At 53.9% G+C, this 24,412-nt stretch overlaps 1 protein-coding gene across 1 annotated transcript in view; it reads right to left on the reverse strand.

The window, feature by feature from the left end:
* Nucleotides 1-15,932, reverse strand: part of LOC144606331 (cytospin-A-like) — a 23,914-nt gene extending 7,982 nt beyond the window's left edge. The window contains exons 1-4 of the mRNA XM_078422339.1: nucleotides 15,596-15,932; nucleotides 6,710-6,862; nucleotides 1,375-1,519; nucleotides 726-799 (exon numbers count right to left, since the gene is read on the reverse strand). Of these exons, the coding sequence (XP_078278465.1) occupies nucleotides 726-799; nucleotides 1,375-1,519; nucleotides 6,710-6,838 (348 nt within the window). The 5' untranslated portion in view covers nucleotides 6,839-6,862; nucleotides 15,596-15,932. The remainder of the gene's footprint in view (nucleotides 1-725; nucleotides 800-1,374; nucleotides 1,520-6,709; nucleotides 6,863-15,595) is intronic.
* Between the last annotated feature and the right edge of the window lie 8,480 nt (nucleotides 15,933-24,412).

The following is a 24,412-nucleotide window of genomic DNA, read 5'->3' on the forward strand; positions in this document are numbered from 1 at the left end:
CCCCCCCCTCACCCACCCCCCTCACCCACCCCCCCCCCTCCCCACCCCCCCCCCTCCACCCCACCCCCCCCCTCACCCACCCCCCTACACCCCACCCCCCTCACACACCACCCCTCACCCACCCCACCCCCCTCACCCACCCCCCCCCTCACCCACCCCCCCCCTCACCCACCCCCCCTCACCCACCCCCCCCCCTCACCCCACCCCCCCCTCACCCACCCCCCCCTCACCCACCCCCCCCTCACCCCACCCCCCCCTCACCCACCCCCCCCTCACCCACCCCCCCCTCACCCACCCCCCCTCACCCACCCCCCCCTCACCCACCCCCCCCTCACCCACCCCACCCCCCCCCCCCCCTCACCCCCCCCCCTCACCCACCCCCCCCTCACCCACCCCCCTCACCACCCCCCTCTCACCCACCCCCCCTCACCCACCCCCCTCACCCACCCCCCCCCTCACCCACCCCCCCCCTCACCCACCCCCCCCTCACCCACCCCCCTCACCCACCCCCCCCCCTCACCCCACCCCCCTCTCACACACACACCCCTCTCTCTTGCTGACACGTTTCTCTCTCTGTGACATTCCCTCCTCTCACAATGACACCCTCTCTGACTCCCTCCCTCTCCCTCTCCCTCTCTCTCCCTCTCCCACCCTCTCCCTCTCCCTCTCTCTCCCCCCCCCCCCTCTTTCCCAGACTGCCGCTGCTCTGCCGTGACTTCACTCACCCTCGTTTTCCAGTTGAACAACTTGAGCTGTTTCTCCAACTCCAGCTTCTGCCATTCCAGAGACGTCACCTTGTCTGGAGAGAGAAGCTTCACTCAGTCGTTGTCCATGAGCTCCCATGGAAGGGGGAGGGGGGAGAGGAGGGGGAGGGGGGAGGGGGGTAGAGGGGGGAGAGGTAGAGGGGGAAAGAGGGGAGGGAGAGAGGGGAGGAGAGGGGGAGGGGGGAGAGAGGGGGAGGGGGAGGGGGGAGAGAGGGGGAGGGGGAGGGGGGAGAGAGGGGGAGGGGGAGGGGGAGGGGGGAGAGAGGGGGAGGGGGAGGGGGGAGAGAGGGGGGAGGGGGAGGGGGGAGAGAGGGGGAGGGGGAGGGGGGAGAGAGGGGGAGGGGGAGGGGGAGAGAGGGGGAGGGGAGGGGGAGGGGGGAGAGAGGGGGAGGGGAGGGGGGTAGAGGGGGAAAGAGGGGAGGGGAGAGAGGGGGAGGGGGAAGGGGGGAGGGGAGAGAGGGGGCGGAGAAGGGGGGGCGGAGCAGAAGGGGAAGGGGCGGAGAGGGAATGAGGGGGAGGAGAGGGGGGGAGGGTTGTGGGGGGGTGTCAATGCCCGCCAGGAGGGGGGGGGGGTGGGGTGGGGTGGGGGAGCCAAGGCGCTAGTACTCACTCTCCAGCTGCTGAATGGTTCTGTCGTTGTGCAACCGCACGGCTCTGCATTGCTGCACCTCGTCCTGCAACTCCAGGATGGTCTCCTGCATTTCCTGCAACTCCCACTCCACCGGTCCACATGCACCACCAGCGCAGGCATCCCCCTACAACCACACCCATCAGCACCCCACACCCTGTACCCCCCCCGATCAGCACCCACCACCCACCAGCACCCTGCACACATCAGCACCCTGCACCCACCACCCTGCACCCATCAGCACCCTGCACACATCAGCACCCTGCACCCCACCACCCTGCACCCATCAGCACCCTGCACCCATCAGCACCCTGCACCCATCAGCACCCTGCACCCACCACCCTGCACCCATCAGCACCCTGCACCCACCACCCTGCACCCACCACCCTGCACACATAATCAGCACCCTGCACCCACCACCCTGCACCCATCAGCACCCTGCACCCATCAGCACCCTGCACCCCCACCACCCCTGCACCCATCAGCACCCTGCACCCACCACCCCTGACTCCAGTGTTTAGTTTAGAAGATACAGCACAGAAACAGGTGAGTTGGCACCGACCATCGGCACCCTAGCGCTATCCTACACACGAGGGACAATTTACATTTATACAGAAGCCAATCAGTCAACAAGCCTGCGCGTCTTTGGAGTGTGGGGGGAAACCAGAGCACCCGGAGAAAACCCACGCAGGTCACGGGGGAGAACGTACAAACTCTGTACAGACAAGCGCCCGTAGTCAGGATGGAACCCGGTTGCCTGGTGCTGTGAGGCAGCAGCTCTACCCGCTGCACCCACCGTGCCAGCCTGTATTGCACCACGTACCGCAGCGATTCTTGAAAAAACACTACAAACCTAGGGTGCAGTCCATCTTGTCCAGGTGACTTCCACCGTCAGCCCTTTCATTCTAATTCTTGGGTGCTTCTCCGTAGTAACAGCCACTCCACTAACTTCCACCCCCTGGCTCTTGAATTTCAGGCACGTTGCTGGTGTCTGCCACTGTGAACACTAGGGTTGGCACGGGGGCCGCTGTAGGTCCGGGGGCTGTTGTAGGCCCGGAGGTCCGGGCGCTGCCTGACAGAGGTTGCATAGCATCCCGCCTCGCGGCCCAGGCGGCCGCCATTGGTGAAGAGGAAGCACGTGGCCGCTGGCTGGGGTGAGGTCCCGTGGGGCGCGGGGCAGGTGACGTCACCTTGTCCCATATTTGGGAGTGAGGAAGTTGGCAACACTAGTGAAGACTGATGCAACATGTTGGGAGGCACCGTGTGTAGAGTCGAAGCCACAGGGACTGCACCCTGGGTAGTAGAGTCAGCAATCACATTATGCTGCAGAAGTGATCATGGGGAATAAAGGAATGGCAGGGGAGTTGAATAACCTTTTTGAATCATTATTCCCAGTGGAACAACACAGAGGAACAGCGTGACGTGACCCCCCCCGACCCCAGAATGACCCTCCGCCTTGGAATGATCCTCGACCCTGGAATGACCCCTACTGCCTCATGACTCCTGAACCCCGCCCCCCACTCGCGGTGCCTCACCTTTGAGTAGCCGTCCCTCGCCGTCTCAGAGCCGGGTCCTGGAGATGCCTCGTCTAGACGGAGCTGCCCCTCTTCCCCAGGCAGTGTTGAACCCCCTTGCCCCAGCCCCTGCATACAGGCAACACAGCTCTCCCCCTCTCCCCCAACCTCAGTCTCCACCACTCCCTCTCCCTCTCCCCCAACCTCAGTCTCCCCCACTCCCTCTCCCTCTCCCCCAACCTCAGTCTCCCCCACTCCCCCTCCCTCTCCCCCAACCTCAGTCTCCACCACTCCCTCTCCCCCAACCTCAGTCTCCCCCACTCCCTCTCCCTCTCCCCCAACCTCAGTCTCCCCCACTCCCCCTCCCTCTCCCCCAACCTCAGTCTCCACCACTCCCTCTCCCCCAACCTCAGTCTCCCCCACTCCCTCTCCCCCAACCTCAGTCTCCCCCACTCCCTCTCCCCCAACCTCAGTCTCCCCCACTCCCTCTCCCCCAACCTCAGTCTCCCCCACTCCCTCTCCCCCAACCTCAGTCTCCCCCACTCCCTCTCCCCCAACCTCAGTCTCCCCCACTCCCTCTCCCCCAACCTCAGTCTCTCCCTCTCCCTCTCCCCCAACCTCAGTCTCTGCCTCACCCTCGCCCTCGCGGCCAATCTCAGTCTCCCCCTCTCCCTCGCTCCCAGTTTCAGCCCCTCCCTCTTGCTCGTCCTCTCCCATGCTCCCTGCCTTAGTCACTCCCTCTCCCCGGCCCCCACCCTGTGTCTCCCCCTGGCCCTCCCTGTAACACCTGCTGCCCGGGGGGGCATGGTTCTGCCCCCCACACACAGGCCCCGGGGCGGTCTCTCCAGCATTGGCGGGGCACCAGGTCGGGAGGCCAGAGTGCCGGAGGTCAGAGATCGGGAGGATGAAGGGTGGAGGGTCAGAGGGCAGCAGGTCAGAGGGCGGGAGGTCAGAGGGCGGGAGGTCGGAGGGTAGGGCATCAGAGGAGGGTGAACAGGGCTCAGAGGGCGGGGGCTCGGAGGTGACAGGGCCGGGGTCAGAGGGTGGTGGGGCGGTGAGAGGGACTGGGTCGGAGGTGAGAGGGAAGGGGTCTGAGGTGACTGGCTGGGTGGCGGAGGTGAGAGGGCAGGGGTCAGAGGGCAGGGGGTCAGATGTAAGAGGGCTGGGGTCGGTGACAGGTCGGGGGCGGGATGGCATGGGGGCGGAGGTGAGAGGGTGGGAGATGGCACGAGGGGTAGTGCGGCCCCGGTCAGTGGGGGAGTGGGGCCCAGCCTGTGGCCCCAGACCCCTGCCCCGGGCTAGGGGGGCCGCCAGGCGTCTGGACTGTCCTAGGGGGGTGGGAGGGGTCGCCAGCCTCCGTCCCCCCAACCCCCGCACTGGCAGTGAGCTAACCCGCAAGGCTGCCTGCCCAGAGACCACCCCCTCCCTGCGCCCTGACACACGGGGAAGGGCAGCTCGAGGCACAGGCAACAACCCTGGAGGGAGAGGGAGGGGGAGAGAGGAGAGGTGGATGGGAGGGAGGGAGGGAAAAGGGAGGGGAGGGAGGGAGGGGAGAGGGGAAATGGAGAGAGGTAGAAGGGAGAGGGAGAGAGGGAGAGGGGAGATGGAGAGGAGGCAGGGGGGAGAGAGAGGGGAGAGATGGAGAGAGGGGAGAGAGGGAGAGGGGAAATGGAGAGGTAGAGGGAGAGGGAGAGAGGGAGAGGGGAGATGGAGAGGGGAGGGAGGGAGAGGGGGATGAGGCGGGAGAGGAAGAGGGGAGAAGTCAATAGACAGCCCACATCCTCAGCCCTGTCTCAGCCTGACCCCCTCACCGACCTCTAACCCAGAGCTCGCCCCATCTTAAACCTCGATCCCACCCACACCTTTACATCACGATGAACACATCCCCCCACTCCCCAGTTCCACGCCTGGGAGCGGCTCCACCCCCAGCCCCCCGACATCCCCCCCCCCCCAAAAATGAGCTTGCTGCACGGACTCGCACTGGCCCTGCACCAGGCATTCTGCACCCGCCCCCCCCCCCCTCGCCCTCTCCCAACTCGCCCTCTCCCCCCCGCACTCTACCCCCCGCCCTCTGCCCCCTGTCCCTGCCCCGCCCTCTCCCCCCGCCCTCTACCCCCATCCTCTCCCTCCCGCCCTCTCCCCCCCACCCTGCCCTCTGCCCCCAGTACCTGCCCCCGCCCTCTCGCTCCCACCCTCTACCCCCTGCCCTCTCCCCCTGCCCTCTCCCACCAGCCTCTCCCCCCGCCCTGCCCCACAGCCCCCCGCCCTCTGCCCCCTGCACCATGCCCCTGCCTCCCCGCTGTCTACCCTCATACCTGGACCCTTGCCCTTGGTGCCGGTGGGTGGAGTCACGGTTCCCAGACCCCGGGATCTTGCTGTGCTCTGTGGCATCACCTCAGGCCCGGTATGACTGCCCATCTGGGGGAGGGGAGGGAGGGAGGGAGAGAGGGAGGGAGGGTGAGAGCAGAGGGCAAAGAGGGAAGTGGAGGTGAGGGGAAAGGAGAGTGGGAAGGGAACAGGAGACGGAGCAGAGAGAGGACAGTGGCGGCGGAGGAGGGAGGGAGTGGAAGGGAAGGGGAGGTGAGGTGAGGGGAGGGGAGGGGAGGGGAGGAGGGAGGACAGGGAGAAGGAGAGGGAATACGTCAATGGAGGAAGGTTGCATCGATCGGAATATTTACATTAATGAGGGACTTGGACCATCCACCCAGCTCTCCCTTCACACCTGCACTCCCAACCCACACAAAAGACTACCCCTCACAGGGGGGGGACACCATTACTGGTGCACTGCCCCTTACAAGGGGGAATACCATTACTGGCGTACTGCCATCACATGGGGGAATACCATTACTGGCGTACTGCCCCTTACATGGGGGAATGCCATTACTGGCGTACTGCCCCTCACATGGGGGAATACCATTACTGGCGCACTGCCCCTCACAAGGGGGACACCATTGCTGGCGCACTGCCCCTCACATGGGGGAATACCATTACTGGCGCACTGCCCCTCACATGGGGGAATACCATTACTGGCGCACTGCCCCTCACATGGGGGAATACCATTACTGGCGCACTGCCCCTCACAAGGGGGAATACCATTACTGGCGCACTGCCCCTCACATGGGGGAATACCATTACTGGCGCACTGCCCCTCACAAGGGGGACACCATTGCTGGCGCACTGCCCCTCACATGGGGGAATACCATTACTGGCGCACTGCCCCTCACATGGGGGAATACCATTACTGGCGCACTGCCCCTCACAAGGGGGACACCATTGCTGGCGCACTGCCCCTCACATGGGGGAATACCATTACTGGCGCACTGCCCCTCACATGGGGGAATACCATTACTGGCGCACTGCCCCTCACATGGGGGAATACCATTACTGGCGCACTGCCCCTCACAAGGGGGACACCATTACCGGCGCACTGCCCCTCACAAGGGGACACCATTACTGGCGCACTGCCCCTCACAAGGGGGACACCATTACTGGCGCACTGCCCCTCACAAGGGGACACCATTACCGGCGCACTGCCCCTCACAAGGGGACACCATTACTGGCGCACTGCCCCTCACAAGGGGGAATACCATTACTGGCGCACTGCCCCTCACAAGGGGGACACCATTACTGGCGCACTGCCCCTCACAAGGGGGACACCATTACTGGCGCACTGCCCCTCACAAGGGGACACCATTACTGGCGCACTGCCCCTCACCCAGTAGAGGTGAGGATTGGGGTGATGGTGGGTACAATGGCGGGTGGAGTGCAGGGCATGCATTGCTGGCTGCATGGCTGTGTCCTACCTCACGTAGCTGCGTGGGTCTGCGGAGCGAGGGGGTAGCTGGGGATGGTTTCACTGCCGATGGAGCAGCTGGCTTTCCCCGGGCACTCGGCTTGGTCAACGTGCCAACAGTCCTCTTCATGGCCGCCATGTGATTCCCAGCACAGATAACAGCCTGAGGAGACAGACACAATATGCTGGAGTAACTTAGCGGCTCAGACAGCATCTCTGGAGAGCAGGAATCGATGTTTCCGGTCGAGATCCTACCCAGGGAGAGGGCAGGGGGAGTGTTACATTGCTCAACCTCTCCCTATAGTTCAGGCCCTCCAGTCCTGGCAACATCCTTGTAAATCTTCTCTGCACCCTTTCTAGTTTTAACGGCATCCCTCCTACAGCATTGTGACCAAAATTGAACACAATACTCTAAATGCAGCCTCACCAACGTCTAGTTCAACTGTAACATAACCTCAGAACTTCTGTACTCAATATTCTGACTGATGAAGGCCAATGTGCTGAAAACCTTCTTGACCACTCTATCTACCTGTGATGCCACTTTCAAGGAACCATATACCTGTACTCCCCAATCCCTCTGGTCTACAACACTCCCCAGAGCCCTACCATTCACTCAGGTCCTGCCCTGGTTCAACTTCACACCTCACACTTGTCTGCATTAAATTCCATTAACCATTCCTCAGTCCATTTGTCCAATTGATCAAGAACCTGCAGCATTTTTTGATACCCATCTTCACTATCTATGATAGCACCCACTTTAGTGCCACCTTCAAGCTTACTAATCATGTCTCATCATGTTGATGTAAACCACACTGGGCCCAGAACTGATCCCTGATGCACACCACTAGTCACTGGACGGGTTTTCCCTGCACGTCTTGTTATTGCTCCTGTTCCACTCTGGTCTCATTACTGTCTCCAGGTTAGATAGACACAAAATGTTGGAGACAGTATTTGTAGGAAGGAACTGCAGATGCTGGTTTAAACCGAAGATAGACACAAAATGCTGGAGTAACTCAGCTGGACAGGCAGCATCTCTGGAGAGAAGGAATGGGTGATGTTTCGAGACCAAGTCAAGTCAAGTCAAGTTTATTTGTCACAAACACATACAAGATGTGCAGTGAAATGAAAGTGGCAACGCCTGCGGATTGTGCTAAAACTACAAACAGAATAGATTTTTTTTTTTTAAAAGACACAACACAAAAAATAAATGAATACAGTAAATTAGTCCCTGGTGATATGAGAGTTAACAGTCCTGATGGCCTGTGGGAAGAAACTCCGTCTCATCCTCTCTGTTTTCACAGCGTGATAGCGGAGGCGTTTGCCTGACCGTAGCAGCTGGAACAGTCCGTTGCTGGGGTGGTAGGGGTCCCCCATAATGTTGCTGGCTCTGGATCTGCACCTCCTGATGTATAGGTCCTGCAGGGGGGCGAGTGTTGTTCCCATGGTGCGTTCAGCCGAACGCACTACTCTCCGCAGAGCCTTCCTGTCCTGGGCAGAGCTGTTCCCAAATCAGATTGAGATGTTCCCGGACAAGATGCTTTCTACAGCCCCAGGGTAGAAGCACTGAAGGATCCTCAGAGAGACTCTGAATTTCCTCAACTGTCTGAGGTGGTAAAGGCGCTGCCTTGCCTTACTCACCAGTACGGCAATGTGTGTTGTCCATGTCAGATCCTCTGTGATGTGGACTCCCAGGTATTTAAAGCTGCTCACCCTATCCACAGTAATCCCATTTAACTCCAGTGGCGTGTACGTCCTCGGATATTGAGCCCTTCTGAAGTCTACAATCAGCTCCTTAGTTTTTGTGACATTCAAGAGGAGGCTATTGTCCTGACACCAGAGTGCCAGATCAGCCACCTCCTCCCGGTAGGCCTTCTCATCGTTATCGGAGATCCGGCCCATCACCACAGTGTCATCGGCAAACTTGATGATGGAGTTGGAGCTGAACCTGGCCACACAGTCATGTGTGTACAGGGAGTACAGTAGGGGGCTAAGGACGCAACCCTGGGGGGATCCTGTGTTCAGGGTGAGGGGGTTAGATGTATGTCTCCCCATCTTGACCACTTGGGGCCTGGCGGTGAGAAAGTCCAGGACCCAGGCACACAGAGGAGTGTTAAGCCCCAGTTCCAGCAGCTTCTCAGCCAGTCTGGTGGGGACTATTGCGTTGAAAGCTGAACTAAAATCAATGAACAGCATCCTCACATAGCCCCCCTGGCTGTCCAGATGAGAGAGAGCGGTGTGCAGAACCTGGGAGACCCCATCATCCGTGGATCTGTTCGGACGGTATGTGAACTGCAGCAGGTCCATATTGCGAGAGAGGAGGGCACAGATGTGATTCTTGATTAGTCTCTCGAAGCATTTCATGACAACCGAGGTGAGGGCCACTGGTCGGTAGTCATCCAAACACGCTGGAGAGGCATTCTTTGGCACTGGTACGGTGATGGATCTTTTGAAGCATGCAGGGACCACGGACTTGGCCAAGGAGAGGTTGAATATTGTGGTGAGCACTGGAGCAAGCTGAGTGGCACAAGACTTTAGTACTCGCCCAGATATACCATCTGGGCCTCCAGCTTTCCTCGTGTTCACACGCATCAGACCCTTATTCATTCTGATGTTGCCTTGTCCCGCTGAGTTACTCCAGCATTTTGTGTCTATCTTCGGTTTAAACCCGCATCTGCATTTCCTTCCTGCACACACTGTCGTCTCCCAGAGGGCTGGCTCTGTAAACAGCATCGGCTACGATGCCCAGAGCCCAGCGCCTCTGCCCAGACCAACGTCACAGCTTACACGTCCCCAACTCAACAACTAAACATACGCACACTCACACACCCACTCACACTCTCACACACTCACACACTGACACACACACTCACTCTCACACACACATACTCACACACACACACACATACTCACACACACACACACACACCCACACACTAATACACACACACATACACACACTCACACACTCTCTCTCACACACACCCACACACTAATACACACACACCCACTCACACACAGACACACACACACTCACACACCCACTCACACACACACACACACACTGACACACACACTCACTCTCACACACACATACTCACACACACACACACATACTCACACACACACACACACACCCACACACTAATACACACACACATACACACACTCACACACACCCACACACTAATACACACACACCCACTCACACACAGACACACACACACTCACACTCACACACCCACTCACACACACACACACACACTGACACACACACTCACTCTCACACACACATACTCACACACACACACACACCCACATACTAATACACACACACATACACACACACACACTCTCTCTCACACACACACACACACACCCACACATTAATACACACACACCCACTCACACACACAGACACACACACTCACACTCACTCACACACACACACACCCACACTCACACATCTACACACACTCAGTCTCACACACATAGACACACAGTCTCACACACACGCACAGACACACACATAGTATCATACACACACACACACATTCACACACACACAGATAGTCACACACACAGTCACACGGACACACACACTCGCGTGCACACATTCACAGACACACACACACAGTCACAGACATACACACACACAGTCACAGGCACACACAGACACACACACAGACACAGTCACAGACACACACAGACACACACACAGACACAGTCACAGACACACACAGACACACACACAGACACAGTCACAGACACACACAGACACACACACAGACACAGTCACAGACACACACAGACACACACACAGACACACACACACAGTTACAGGCACACACAGTCAAACACACAGACACACACTGTCACAGACACACACACACACACAGTCACAGACACACACAGTCACAGGCACACAGTCGCACACACAGACAGACACACAGACACACACACAGACAGACAGACACACACAGACACAGACACTGTCACACTCACAGACAGACACACACACCCACAGACACAGTCACACAGACAGACAGACACAGTCACACAGACAGACAGACACAGATACAGTCTCAGACATAGTCTCACGCACACATGTATACACAGGCAGTCACACACACAGACACAGTCACTCACACACAGATACAGACAGTCACACACACACAGATCAATACACAGATACCAACGCAAACACAGACACTGACACAGACCCTGATGAAAACGCAGTCAAAGACACACAGACAGACACAGTCACAGACACTGAAACACCATCACAGTCAGACAGACACAGACACACATAGTCACAGACACACACAGTCACAGACACAGTCACAGACACTGAAACACCATCACAGTCAGACAGACACAGACACACATAGTCACAGACACACACAGTCACAGACACACACAGTCACAGACACACACAGTCACAGACACAGATACAGACACACAGACACAATCACAGGTACAGACACTGCCACAGACCCCTACGAAGACACAGTCACAAACACAGATGCTGATAGTCTCGGACATAGACACAGTCACAAACATAGATCCAGACGCAGTTACAGACAGACACTGATATAGTCAGTCACACACACTATCAGTCACAGACGCACTGTCACACACACACACTGTCACGCACACACTGTTACACAGACACACGTTTACACACACACTGTCACACACACTGTCACGCACACACTGTTACACACACACTTTTACACACACACACTGTTACACAGACGCACTGTCACACAGACACACACACACACACTGTTACACACACACACTGTTACACAGACACACTGTTACACACACTGTCACGCACACACTGTTACACAGACACACTTTTACACACACACACTGTTACACAGACGCACTGTCACACAGACACACACACACACTGTTACACACACACACTGTTACACACACACACCGACAGACACAGTCACGCAGACACGGTCACAGACACAGTCTGTGTTACAAATACAGTTACAAATACAGAGACAGTCATACAGACACAGGTACACAGGTGAGCACCAGGCCATAATCTCACAGACCATTTCTGATTTTATCACTTCCACAGCCTCCATCACTTCCACAGCCTCCCCAGCCCCGCGTTGCCCGGTTTTACCTTCTCCCCAAAATCCATAAACACAACTGCCCTGGCAGACCCATTGTTTCTGCCCACGATATGATTCGACTTCATTATCCCAGGAGGGAAATTGGTCTGCCAACAGTCACAAAAACACAAAATACATGAAACATGAAATTAAAGTGATGAGCGGAAAGGATTGGGGGATGGGCAAAGATTAGGGGAGGGGGGGGGGGGGGGGTGGGAGAGGCGAGTCAGTCTCAGTCTACCCCACGACAGAAGGGGGAGGAGTTGTAGTTTGATAGCCACAGGGTAGAAGGATCTCCTGTGGCGTTCTGTGCTGCATCTTGGTGGGACCAGTCTGTTGCTGAAGGTGCTCCTCAGGTTGACCAGTGTGTCATGGAGGGGGTGAGCTGTAATGTCCAGGATGCTCCGCAGTTTGAGGAGCATCCTCCCCTCCAAGACCATCTCCCATGAATCCAACTCCACCCCCAGGATGGAGCCAGCCTTCCTGATGAGTTTGTTGATCTATTGGCGTCGGCGGCCTTCGCCCTGCTGCCCCAGCGCACGGCGGTGAAGAAGATGGCACTGGCTACCATCGATTGGTAGAACATCTGCAGCATCTCACTGCAGACGTTGAAGGAGTGGAGCCTTCTCGAAAAGTGCAGCCGGCTCTGTCCCTTCTTGTACAGGGCCTCAGCGTTCCTGGACCAGTCCAGTTTACTGTCCAGGTACACTCCAAGGTATTTGTACTCCCTGCTAAACTGCACGTCCACGCCATTGTTGGAGATGGGACAGGTGTGTTCCTCTCCACCTAAAGTCCACCACCAACTCCTTAATCTTGTCGGTGTAGAGCTGCAGGTGATTCAGCCCACACCACTCAACAAAGTCCCAGACTACACCTCAACAAAGTCCCAGACTACACCTCAACAAAGTCCCTGACTACACCTCAACAAAGTCCCAGACTACACCTCAACAAAGTCCCAGACTACACCTCAACAAAGTCCCAGACTACACCTCAACAAAGTCCCAGACTACACCTCAACAAAGCCTCTGACTACACCTCAACAAAGTCCCTGACTACACCTCAACAAAGCCTCTGACTACACCTCAACAAAGTCCCAGACTACACCTCAACAAAGCCTCTGACTACACCTCAACAAAGCCCCTGACTACATCTCAACAAAGTCCCTGACTACACCTCAACAAAGCCTCTGACTGACTACACCGCAACAAAGTCTCTGACTACACCTCAACAAAGCCCCTGACTACACCTCAACAAAGCCCCTGACTACATCTCAACAAAGCCCCTGACTACACCTCAACAAAGCCCCTGACTACACCTCAACAAAGCCCCTGACTACACTGCTGACAATTGCACAGTCATCTGCAAACTTCTGCAGGTGGCAGGAGATGGAGTTATATCTGAAGTCCCAGATGTAGATGGTAACAGGAAGGGAAGGCCCCACTGAAATGATTTCCACCTACCTCGACTCCATCCTATCCCCCTGGTCCAATCTCTGCCGATCTATGTCCAAGACACCTCACATGCCCTTCGTCTCTTTAATGACTTCCGCTTTCCGAGCCCCCACTCCCTTATCTTTACTATGGACGTTCATTCACTCTACACCTCCATCCCCACCAGGAAGGCCTTAAAGCCCTCCGTTTCTTCCTCCACCGCAGAACCAGCCAATTTCCCTCCACTAACACTCCCCTCCTTCAACTCCTCCCACTTCCTCCAAATCAAAGCCCTAGCTATGGGCACCCATGTGGGCCCCAGCTATGCCTGCCTCTTTGTAGGGGAACCTTCAACAATCCCTGTTCAAAGGTCTTTTATTGTCACGTTTACCAATTATGGTACAGTGATATTCGAATTACCATACAGCCATACTAAAAAAAGCAACAAGACACACAACTACATAAGTCACATAAACATCTACAACAGCGGATTCTCCACATTCCTCACTGTGATGGAAGGCAATAAAGTCTAATCTTCTTTCCTCTTTATTCCCCCGTGTCGGGGCAGTCGAACTGTCTGCAGCCGGGTTGTTCGAAGTTCCCGCGTCGGGGCGATCGAAGTTCCCGCGTCGGGGCGATCGCAACTCCCGCGTCGGTGCAATCGCAACTCCCGCGTCGGGGCGATCGAAGCTCCCGCATCGGGGTGATCGCAACTCCCGCGTCGGGGCGATCGAAGCCTCTGCGTCGGGGCGATCGCAACTCCCGCGTCGGGGCGATCGAAGTTCCCGCGTCGGGGCGATCGCAACTCCCGCGTCGGGGCGATCGCAACCCCCGCGTCGGGGCAATCGAAGTTCCCGCGTCGGGGCGATCGCAACTCCCGCGTCGGGGCGATCGCAACTCCCGCGTCGGGGCGATCGAAGCTCCCGCGTCGGGGCGATCGAAGCCTCTGCGTCGGGGCGATCGAAGCCTCTGCGTCGGGGCGATCGAAGCCTCTGCGTCGGGGCGATCGAAACTCCTGCGTCGGGGCGATCGAAACTCCTGCGGGTTGGAGCTCCCGAAGTCGGTCTCTAACCAGGGACCGCGAGCTCCACGATGTTAAGTCCGCAGGCTCCCGTGGTTGGAGCTCCCAAAGCCAGTCTCCAGCAAAGGCCCCCAGCTCCTCGATGTTAGGCCGCAGTGCGGACGGAGATATGATACGGAAAAAAATCACATCTCCGTCGAGGTAAGAGATTTAAAAAGTTTCCCCCAATCACCCCTCCCCCCACATAAAACAAGCTAAAGAACACTAAAAACATACATTTATCACATATTATTAAAACATCTAAGGTACACTGGCCCTATCCCTGAATGTTATTTCCGCTACATTGACGACTGCATCGGTGCTACCTCCTGCACCCATGCAGAACTCATGGACTTCATTAACCTCACCACCAATTTCCATCCTGCACTCAAGTTCACTTGGACATCTCCCTGCCATTTCTTGATATCACCGTCTCCATCACAGGAGACATACTATCAACAGACACAGACACAGACAGTCAAACAGACACAATCACCCAGACACAGTCATGGACACCCAGCCATAGACACAATCACACAGACACAGACACAATTACCCAGACACAGACACAATAACACACACAATCACACACACATTGACACAATCTCACACACAGACACACACACACAATCATACACAACCACACACAATCACACAGACACAATCACACACACAGATACAATCACACACACACAGACACACACACAATCACACACACACACAATCACACAGATGCAGTCACAGGCACTCAGGCACACACACGGTCACACAGTCGCAGTCACAGACAAACAGAAGCACACAGTAACACAGAAACAGTCACAGACACGGTCACAAACAGACACACCATAACAAACACTGTAACACAAACACAGGCATAGACACAGTCACAGACACACAGTCACAGACACACAGTCACAAACAGACACACCATAACAAACACTGTAACACAAACACAGGCATAGACACAGTCACAGACACACAGTCACAGACACACAGTCACAAACAGACACACCATAACAAACACTGTAACACAAACACAGGCATAGACACAGTCACAGACACACAGTCACAGACAGAAACACATACAGTAACACTAACAGTCAGACACAGTCACAGACACACACAGTCATAAACACACACAAACACAGTCACAGACACATGAACGCACGCACACACACACAGCCACACAGACAAGGACACATACACACAGACAGACACACACACACACAGACAAACACACACACACACACACACACACACAGACACCTCACCTGTGAGGCAGAGCTGTCACTGTCAGCGGGCACAGTGGGCGTGGAGCCCGGGATGGCAGAGGGTTTGGAGAGATCGTTCTCTCCCAGGAGGAGCCCGCAGTGAGGAGGCAGTGGCCCCAGAGGCGGGAGGTGACGGCCCTGGAGTGGGGCACGGGGCTGTGACGGGGAGAAGCAGGGAGACCGCTGCGGTTCAGCCCAAACCGGTGCCGGTCACAGTCTGGGAGGGGGAGAGAGAGAGGACGGTGAATGTAGGACAGGGTCCTGCACCACTTCCTGCCCTCACCCTGTCGCCCGTGCAGGCCCGGGCTACAGTTGCTGCTAATTACTGGGAAGTATGCAGTCCCCCAGCGGATAGCGAGGCTGTGGCCAGAGGGAGGAAGTCACGGAGCAATAATTAGTCAGTGTGGAGAAGCTGCAGGCACCCTGGTTACAGCTGCATGCGTCAGAGTGAAACAGGAGGTCAGCACACCAAGCTGGAGAAACTCAGCAGGTCAGGCAGCATCTCGGGAGAGAAGGAATGGGTGACGTTTCGGGTCGAGACCGATCAGTCTGAAGAATGGTCTTGAGCCAAAAAGTCACGCATTCCTTCACTCCCGAGATGCTGCCTGACCCGCTGAGTTACTCCAGCATTTTGTCTACTTTCGATTTAAACCAGCATCTGCAGTTCTTTCCTACACACTCAGAGTGAAACAGCCTCTCCACCGCCTCACGCAGAATGGGGAAGCTCACACTCCCCTGACCCACCCCTCTCCCACCAGCACAGGGCCAGAGCAGCAGCGGGAGGCCACTCTGCCCCTCCTCACCCTACTTTCCACTCAGTTGTTTAGTTTAGATTAGAGATACAGCACAGAAACAGGCACTTAGGCCCATCGAGTCTGCGCCGACCAGTGATCCCCGCACACTAACACTATCCTACACACACTGGTGACAATTTACATTTATACTAAGCCAATTAACCTACAAACCTGTATACCTTTGGAGTGTGGGAGGAAACCAGAGCTTCCCGGAGAAACCCCACGCGGTCACAGGGAGAACGTACAAACTCCGTACAGACAGCTCCCGTAGTCTGGCGCTGTGAGGCAACGACTCTACCGCTGCACCACCTGCTGTACCATCCAGCAAGATCACCGCGTGTCAAACCAGGGGCCAGGGCTACAGTCTATCGTCAGAGTAGCTCAGGAATGACTGGGTTAACATATGATGAGCGTTTGACGGCACTGGGCCTGTACTCGCTGGAGTGTAGAAGGATGAGGGGGGACCTCATTGAAACTTCCCAAATAGTGAAATATCTGGAAAGAGTGGATGTGGAGAGGATGCTTCCAGTAGTGGGAGAGTCTAGGACCAGAGGACACAGCCTCAGAATAAAAGGACGTACCTTTAGAAAGATGTGGAGGAATTTCATTAGTCAGAGTGGAGAATCTGTGGAATTCATTGCCATGGATGGTTATGGAGGCCAAGCCAATGGGTATGTTTCAGGTACAAAAATGACAGATTCTTGATTAGTACGGGTGTCAGGGGTTATGGGGAGAAGGCAGGAGAATGGGGTTGAGAGGGAGAGATAGATCAGCCGTGATTGAATGGCGGAGACTTAATGGGCCGAATGGCCTGTTGCTGCTCCTATCATTTATGAGCTGATGAACAGTTGGGGTGACCAGGCGAGGGTTGGGGTGCTGTGGAAGGGCAGATCATGTTTGACCTATCCTGAGCAAACCTTTGAAGAGTTTCTGTGCATGAAGGGGAACTGGCTGGCAGGTGCGGTGCACTTACGTTTCCAGAGGGCACTGGAAAAAGTGTTGCATCAAGGTTATTGTGGCAAACACAAGCTCGGCTTTAGTTAAGTATAGAGATAGTGTAAAAACAGGCCCTTTGGCCCATGCCGACCAGTGATCCCCGTACACTAGTACTATCCTACACACTCTCGGGACAATTTACAATCTAACCTAAGTAAATTAACCGGCAAACCTGCACGTTTTTGGAGTGTGGGAGGAAGCTGGAGCACCCGGAGAAAACCCACGAGGTAACAGGAAGAACGTGCAAACTTCGTACAGACGGCACCCGTGGTCAGGATGGAACCTTGGTCTCCGGCGCTGTAAGGCAGCAACTCTACCGCTGTGCCACCGTGCCACACTGGTGTAGGAATGACACCGGAGTAGTGATGGAGCCCCAAGCTCTCAGTCTGTACAAATGATTGAACCTGCTGCCGACACAATACACAGGAACACAAACTCTGGTGAAGGGTTGTGAAGGGGCGCAGCGGTAGAGTTGCTGCCTCACAGCGCCAGAGACCCGGGTTCCATCCTGACTACGGGTGCTGTCTGTACGGAGTTTGTACGTTCTCTCCGTGACCTTCATGGGTTTTCCCTGAGATCTTCGGTTTCCTTCCACACTCCAAGACGTACAGGTTTGTAGGCTATTTGACTTGATATCCTAGTGTGTATAGGATAGTGTTAATGTGCGTGGCTCACTGGTTGGTGCGGACTCGGTGGGCCAAAGGCCTGTTTCCGCGCTGTATCTCCAAACTAAACTAAACTAATATCCACTCGAGTAACAGCAGAGAGAGAGAGCTGGAACACTCAGCGGGTTAGGCAGCATCTGTGTGAAGAGAAGGACAGGCAGTACTTCAGGCTGATGATTTTTGTCAGAATTGAGAAGTTGCAGCATATTAACCTCCCCGTCACAGTCATAACGACCCATCTATGGCATTTTATTCAAGCCTATTCCAAGTTCCTAATACACCACATTGCTCATGCTTCCTCATCCATTCAGCTGGCTGCAACTTCAAAGATTCCCCACGCATGTGTCACGGCTAGTTGGACAGAAAGTGCTGGGATAACTCAGTGGGTCAGGCAGCATCTCTGGAGAAAAGGAATAGATGACATTTCGGGTTGAGACCCTTCTTCAGACTGAGAGGCAGGGGAGAGGGAAACTAGAGATATGAAAAGGTACAGAACAGATCAGAGCTGGCACTGATGACCAAAGAGCCCACAGTGGTCCATTGTTGGCTGTGGTGATAACGAAGGGATATGAACAGTAAAACTAGCAGGATGACTAGGGTGGGGGAGGGATGGAGAGAGGGGGAAAGCAAGGGTTACTTGAAATGAGAGAAATCAATATTCAAACCGCTGGGATGTAAGCTGCCCAAGCAAAATATGAGGTGCTGTTCCTTCAATTTGCAGATGGCCTCATTCTGACAATGGAGGAGGCCCAGGATAGAAAGGTCAGTGTGGGAATGGGACGGGGAGTTACAGTGTATGGCAAGTGGGAGATTGCATGGCCCAAGGCGGACTGAGCGAAGGTGATCAGCACCCAGTCTGCGCTTGGTCTCATCGATATATAGGAGTCCACATCTTGATCAATGGATACAGTAGATGAGGTTGGAGGAGGTGCAAGTGAACCTCTGCCTCACCTGAAAGAACTGCCCTGGATGGAGTCGAGGGGGGAGGTATCGGGACAGGTGTTACAGAGACAGATGTAGTTGTTGCTCCATGGCCACTGATTCTGCAAAGTCCTGATAATGATTCACAGGTGACTTCCCAGTACCAGAGTCTGGTATTTCCCCTACTGCCATTAGACAAGTTTGGTTTGTGGTTCCCAGTGTTCCCTTCCCCCTCCGCTCTGGTATCATGAGGTCACACTTACCACCATCCGGTTTGAGTGGAACCTTCTAGATTCTGTGTATTCCTGGAAGATGCCGCCAGTACAGCAGGCACCTCCTCTAAAATCCCCACACGTACGTCATTAGGCCTTGTGCGGATTTTAGTCCCATTCATTTCTCCCATCTGGGATTTTCAATTTCTTTACCAAGATAAGTTTAATTTAGTTAAAAAATACAGCGTGGAAAGAGGCTCTTCAGCCCACCGAGTCCGCGTCGACCGGGGAGAATATACAAACTCTGTACAGACAGCACCCATCGTCAGGATCGAACCCCGGTCTCTGGCGATGTAAGGAAGCAATTTGAGGTACTCATTCGCTAAATTCTGTTATTTTCTGGCAACATTACGAACCCTTTACTTCAATCTAACACATTCTTTAACTAATGATAGACACAAAATGCTGGAGTAACTCAGTGGAACAGGCAGCATCTCTGGATAGAAGGCATAGGTGATGTTTCGGGTTGAGACCCTTCTGAAGGATCTCGATGCCAAACATCACTCATTCCTTCAATCTAGAGATGCTGCCTGTCACGCTGAGGTACTCCAGCATTTAGTGTCTATCTTCAATGTAATCCAGTATTTGTAGTTCAGTCCGACACTTTTTAAAATTACTCTTGACAGGCATGGCTGAACGTAATTAAAAGGAACTGTAGATGCTAGCTTATACCAAAGATAGACACAAGGTACTGGAGCAACTCAGTAGATCACAGTCATTTAGCATGGAAACAGGCCACTGCCCACACCGATCAACATGTACCATTTAGCCTAATCCACCTGCCTGTGTTTGGCCCATATCCCTCTAAATATGTCCCATCCATGTATCATATCATATCATATCATATATATACAGCCGGAAACAGGCCTTTTCGGCCCACCAAGTCCGTGCCGCCCAGTGATCCCCGTACATTAACACTATCCTACACCCACTAGGGACAATTTTTACATTTACCCAGCCAATTAACCTACATACCTGTACGTCTTTGGAGTGTGGGAGGAAACCGAAGATCTCGGAGAAAACCCACGCAGGTCACGGGGAGAACGTACAAACTCCTTACAGTGGCGGCACGGTAGCGCAGCGGTAGAGTTGCTGCTTTACAGCGAATGCAGCACCGGAGACTCAGGTTCGATCCTGACTACGGGTGCTGCACTGTAAGGAGTTTGTACGTTCTCCCCGTGACCTGCGTGGGTTTTCTCCGAGATCTTCGGTTTCCTCCCACACTCCAAAGACGTACTGGTATGTAGGTTAATTGGCTGGGTAAATGTAAAAATTGTCCCTAGTGGGTGTAGGATAGTGTTAATGTACGGGGATCACTGGGCGGCACGGACTTGGTGGGCCGAAAAGGCCTGTTTCCGGCTGTATATATATGATATGATATGATAGTGCAGTACCCGTAGTCAGGATCGAACCTGAGTCTCCGGCGCTGCATTCGCTGTAAAGCAGCAACTCTACCGCTGCGCTACCGTGCCGCCCTAATACTTGTCTAATTGTTTCTTACAGTGCCCTCCATAATGTTTGGGACAAAGACCCATCATTTACTTATTTGCCTCTGTACTCCACAATTTGAGATTTGTAATAGAAAACAATCCCAGGTGGTTAAAGTGCACATTGTCAGATTTCAATAAAGGCCATTTTTATACATTTTGGTTTCACCATGTAGAAATGACAGCAGTGTTTATACATAGTCCCCCCATTTCAGGGCACCTCAATGTTTGGGACACAGCAATGTCATGTAAATGAACGTAGTCATATTTAGTATTTTGTTGCATATCCTTTGCATGTAATGACTGTGATTCATGGACATCACTAGTTACTGGGTGTCTTCTCTGCCAGGCCTGTATTGCAGCCATCTTTAGCTTAAGCTTGTTTTGGGGCTAGTCCCCTTCAGTTTTCTCTTCAGTATATAAAAGGCATTCTCAATTGGGTTCAGATCGGGTGATTGACTTGGCCCTCAAGAATTTACCATTTTTTAGTTTGAAAAACTCCTTTGTTGCTTTAGCAGTATGTTTTGAGGCATTTGTTTAAACTTGAGCAGATAGGATGTGCCTGCCCCCACAGTGATGTCACACTGGCCAACGAGCTCAACACCTTCTTTGCTCGCTTTCAAACCGGCAACAACAACATGAGAGGTAAAATTCCGGCCTCGGAGGACGATCAGGTGCTCACGCTGAGCACACATGACGTACAGCGCGCGCTGCAGAGGATCAACCCACGCAAGGCTGCAGGCCCGGACCGAGTCCCAGGACTGTGCTGACCAGCTTGCTGAGGTATTCACAAAGATCTTCAATCTGTCTCTATCTCTGGCAACGGTCCCAAAGTGCCTGAAGTCAGCCACCATAGTGCCAGTGCCAAAAAAGGCAAACATCAGCAATCTGAATGACTACCGTCCGGTTGCCCTCCCACCGATAGTAATGAAGTGCTTTGATCCTCTCCCACATCTATGCCACCATCCCTGCCTCACTAGACCCACATCAGTTCGCGTACAGAGCAAGTAGATCCACAGAGGATGCCATCTCTCTGGCTCTTCATACCATCCTGACTCACCTGTAGAGACAGGGCACATACGCGAGGATGCTATTCATAGACGATAGCTCTGCCTTCAACACAGTCATCCCCACCAAGCTCACCTCCAAACTCCACCAGCTAGGCCTCAGCTCGCACATATGCAACTGGACCCTGAATTTCCTGACGGAGTACCCTCAGGCAGTGAGACTGGGCCTCCACCTGTCCTCCACCACCACCCTGAGTACTGGCACACCGCAGGGATGTGTACTGAGCCCCATCCTCTACTCCAACTTCACACATGACTGTGTCCCTGGATTCACCACCAACACCATCGTCAAATTTGCGTATGACGCAACGGTGATCGGGCTGATCTCCAACGGCGATGAATCAGCCTACAGAGCGGAGGAGCAGAACCTGGCGAGCTGGTGCTCAGAGAACAACCTGTCCCTAAACACATCTAAGACCAAGGAGCTAATTATCAACTTTAAAAGGTCACAGAATGCGGAATACACTCCAGTCTTCATCAACGGGGACAGAGTGGTGAGAGTGTCCAGCTTCAGGTTTCTGGGCACACACATTTCAGAGGTCCTCACATGGTCCACTAGCACCGCTGCGCTAGTCAAGAAAGCACAGCAATGGCAGTTTTTCCTGAGAACGCTGAAAAAGGTCGGTCTACCACAACAGCTACTGATAACCTACCGCTGCACCACAGAGAGCATACTATGTGTTGTATCTCAGCTGCATGGCAGTGGACAGGAGAGCTCTTCAGCGGGTCGTCTGCAGAGCGCAGAGAATCATTGGGAAGCAGCTGCCAGCCCTGGAAGACATCTACAACACACGCTGCCCCAGGAAAGCCACCAGTATCTACAAGGACTCCACACACCCATGCCACCGTCTGTTTGAAGTACTTCCATCTGGCAGACGGTACAAGGCCTTCTACGCCCGCATCTCCAGACTAAGAAACAGCTTTATGCCGAGAGCTATAGCTGCTCTGAATCGGACCTGCTGAGAGCCCGCCATGATCTGTCTCTGCCCCCATGGTCATCTGGCACAACTGACCCTGCATCAACCTTTTTTGCACTTTACCTTATTTCTTTTTTATCCCCCTCCCTTTGGTATTTTTGTTTTTGCCGTGATTTATTTATTTTATAGCATCAATATGGAATTGGCATTCTTAATCTCGTTGTACTTGTACAATGACAATAAAGATATTGTACTGTATTGAGTCTGTACACTTCAGAATTCATTATGTGGCTACCATCAGCAGTTGCATCATCAATGAAGATAGGTGAGCCAGTACCTTCAGCAGCCATACATGCCCAGGCCATAACACCCCCACCACTGTGTTTCACAGATGAGGTGGTATGCTTTGGATCTTGGGCAGTTCCTTCTCTCCTCCGTACTTTGCTCTTGCCATCACTCTGATATAAGTTAATCTTCGTCTCATCTGTCCACAAGACCTTTTTCCAGAACTGTGGTTGCTCTTTTAAGTACTTCTTGGCAAACTGTAACCTGGCCATCCTATTTTTGCGGCTAACCAGTGGTTTGCATCTTGCAGTGTAGCCTCTGTATTTCTGTTCATGAAGTCTTCTGCAGACAGTGGTCATTGACAAATCCAAACCTGACTCCTGAAGAGTGTTTCTGATCTGTTGGACAGGTGTCTGAGGATTTTTCTTTATTATAGAGAGACTTCTTCTGTCATCAGCTGTGGAGGTCTTCCTTGGCCTGCCAGTCCCTTTGCGATTAGTAAGCTCACCAGTGCTCTCTTTCTTCTTAATGATGTACCAAACAGTTGATTTTGGTAAGCCTAAGGTTTGGCTGGTGTCTCTAACAGTTTTATTCTTCTTTCTCAGTCTCATAATGGCTTCTTTGACTTTCATTGGCATAACTGTGGTCCTCATGTTGATAAACAGCAATAAAAGTTTCCAAAGGTAATGGAAAAACTGGAGGAAAGACTTGGGGCTGAGAGCTCTCTAATATCTGCAGTAAGGTGGCAATTAAACACACCTGAGCAATTACGAAGTCTTGTGAAGCCATGTGTCCCAAACATTATGGTGCCCTGAAATGGGGGGACTATGTATAAACACAACTGTAATTTCCACATGGTGAAACCAAAAAGTATAAAAATAGCCGTTAATAAAATCAGACAATGTGCACTTTAACCACATGTGATTTTTTTCTATTACAAATCTCAAATTGTGGAGTACAGAGGCAAATAAATAAATGATGGGTCTTTGTCACAAACATTATAGAGGGCACTGTAAATGTTGCGGACGTCCCTGCCTCAACTACTTCCTCTGGCAGCTCGTTCCGTACACCCATCGCCCTTTATGTAAAATAGTAACTCATCCAAATCCTATTAAATCTTTGAGCCCTCACCTTAAACCTCTGTCCTCTGGTTCTCGACTCCCCTACTCTGGGCAAAAGACTCCTTGAGTTTAACCGATCTATTCCTCTCATGATTTTGAACACCTCCATAAGATCACCTCTCATTCTCCTTTACTGCAAGAAATAAAGCCCTAGCCTGCTCAACCTCTCCCTACAGCTCAGTCCCTCAAGTCCGGGCAACATCCTGGCAAATCCTCTCTGAACTCTTTCATAAGTTCATAAGTTCTAGGAGCAGAATTTACGGCCCATCAAGTCTACTCCACCATTAAATCA

This window comes from Rhinoraja longicauda, chromosome 26 (genome assembly GCF_053455715.1).
Source record: "Rhinoraja longicauda isolate Sanriku21f chromosome 26, sRhiLon1.1, whole genome shotgun sequence".
Classification (NCBI taxonomy): domain Eukaryota; kingdom Metazoa; phylum Chordata; class Chondrichthyes; order Rajiformes; family Arhynchobatidae; genus Rhinoraja; species Rhinoraja longicauda.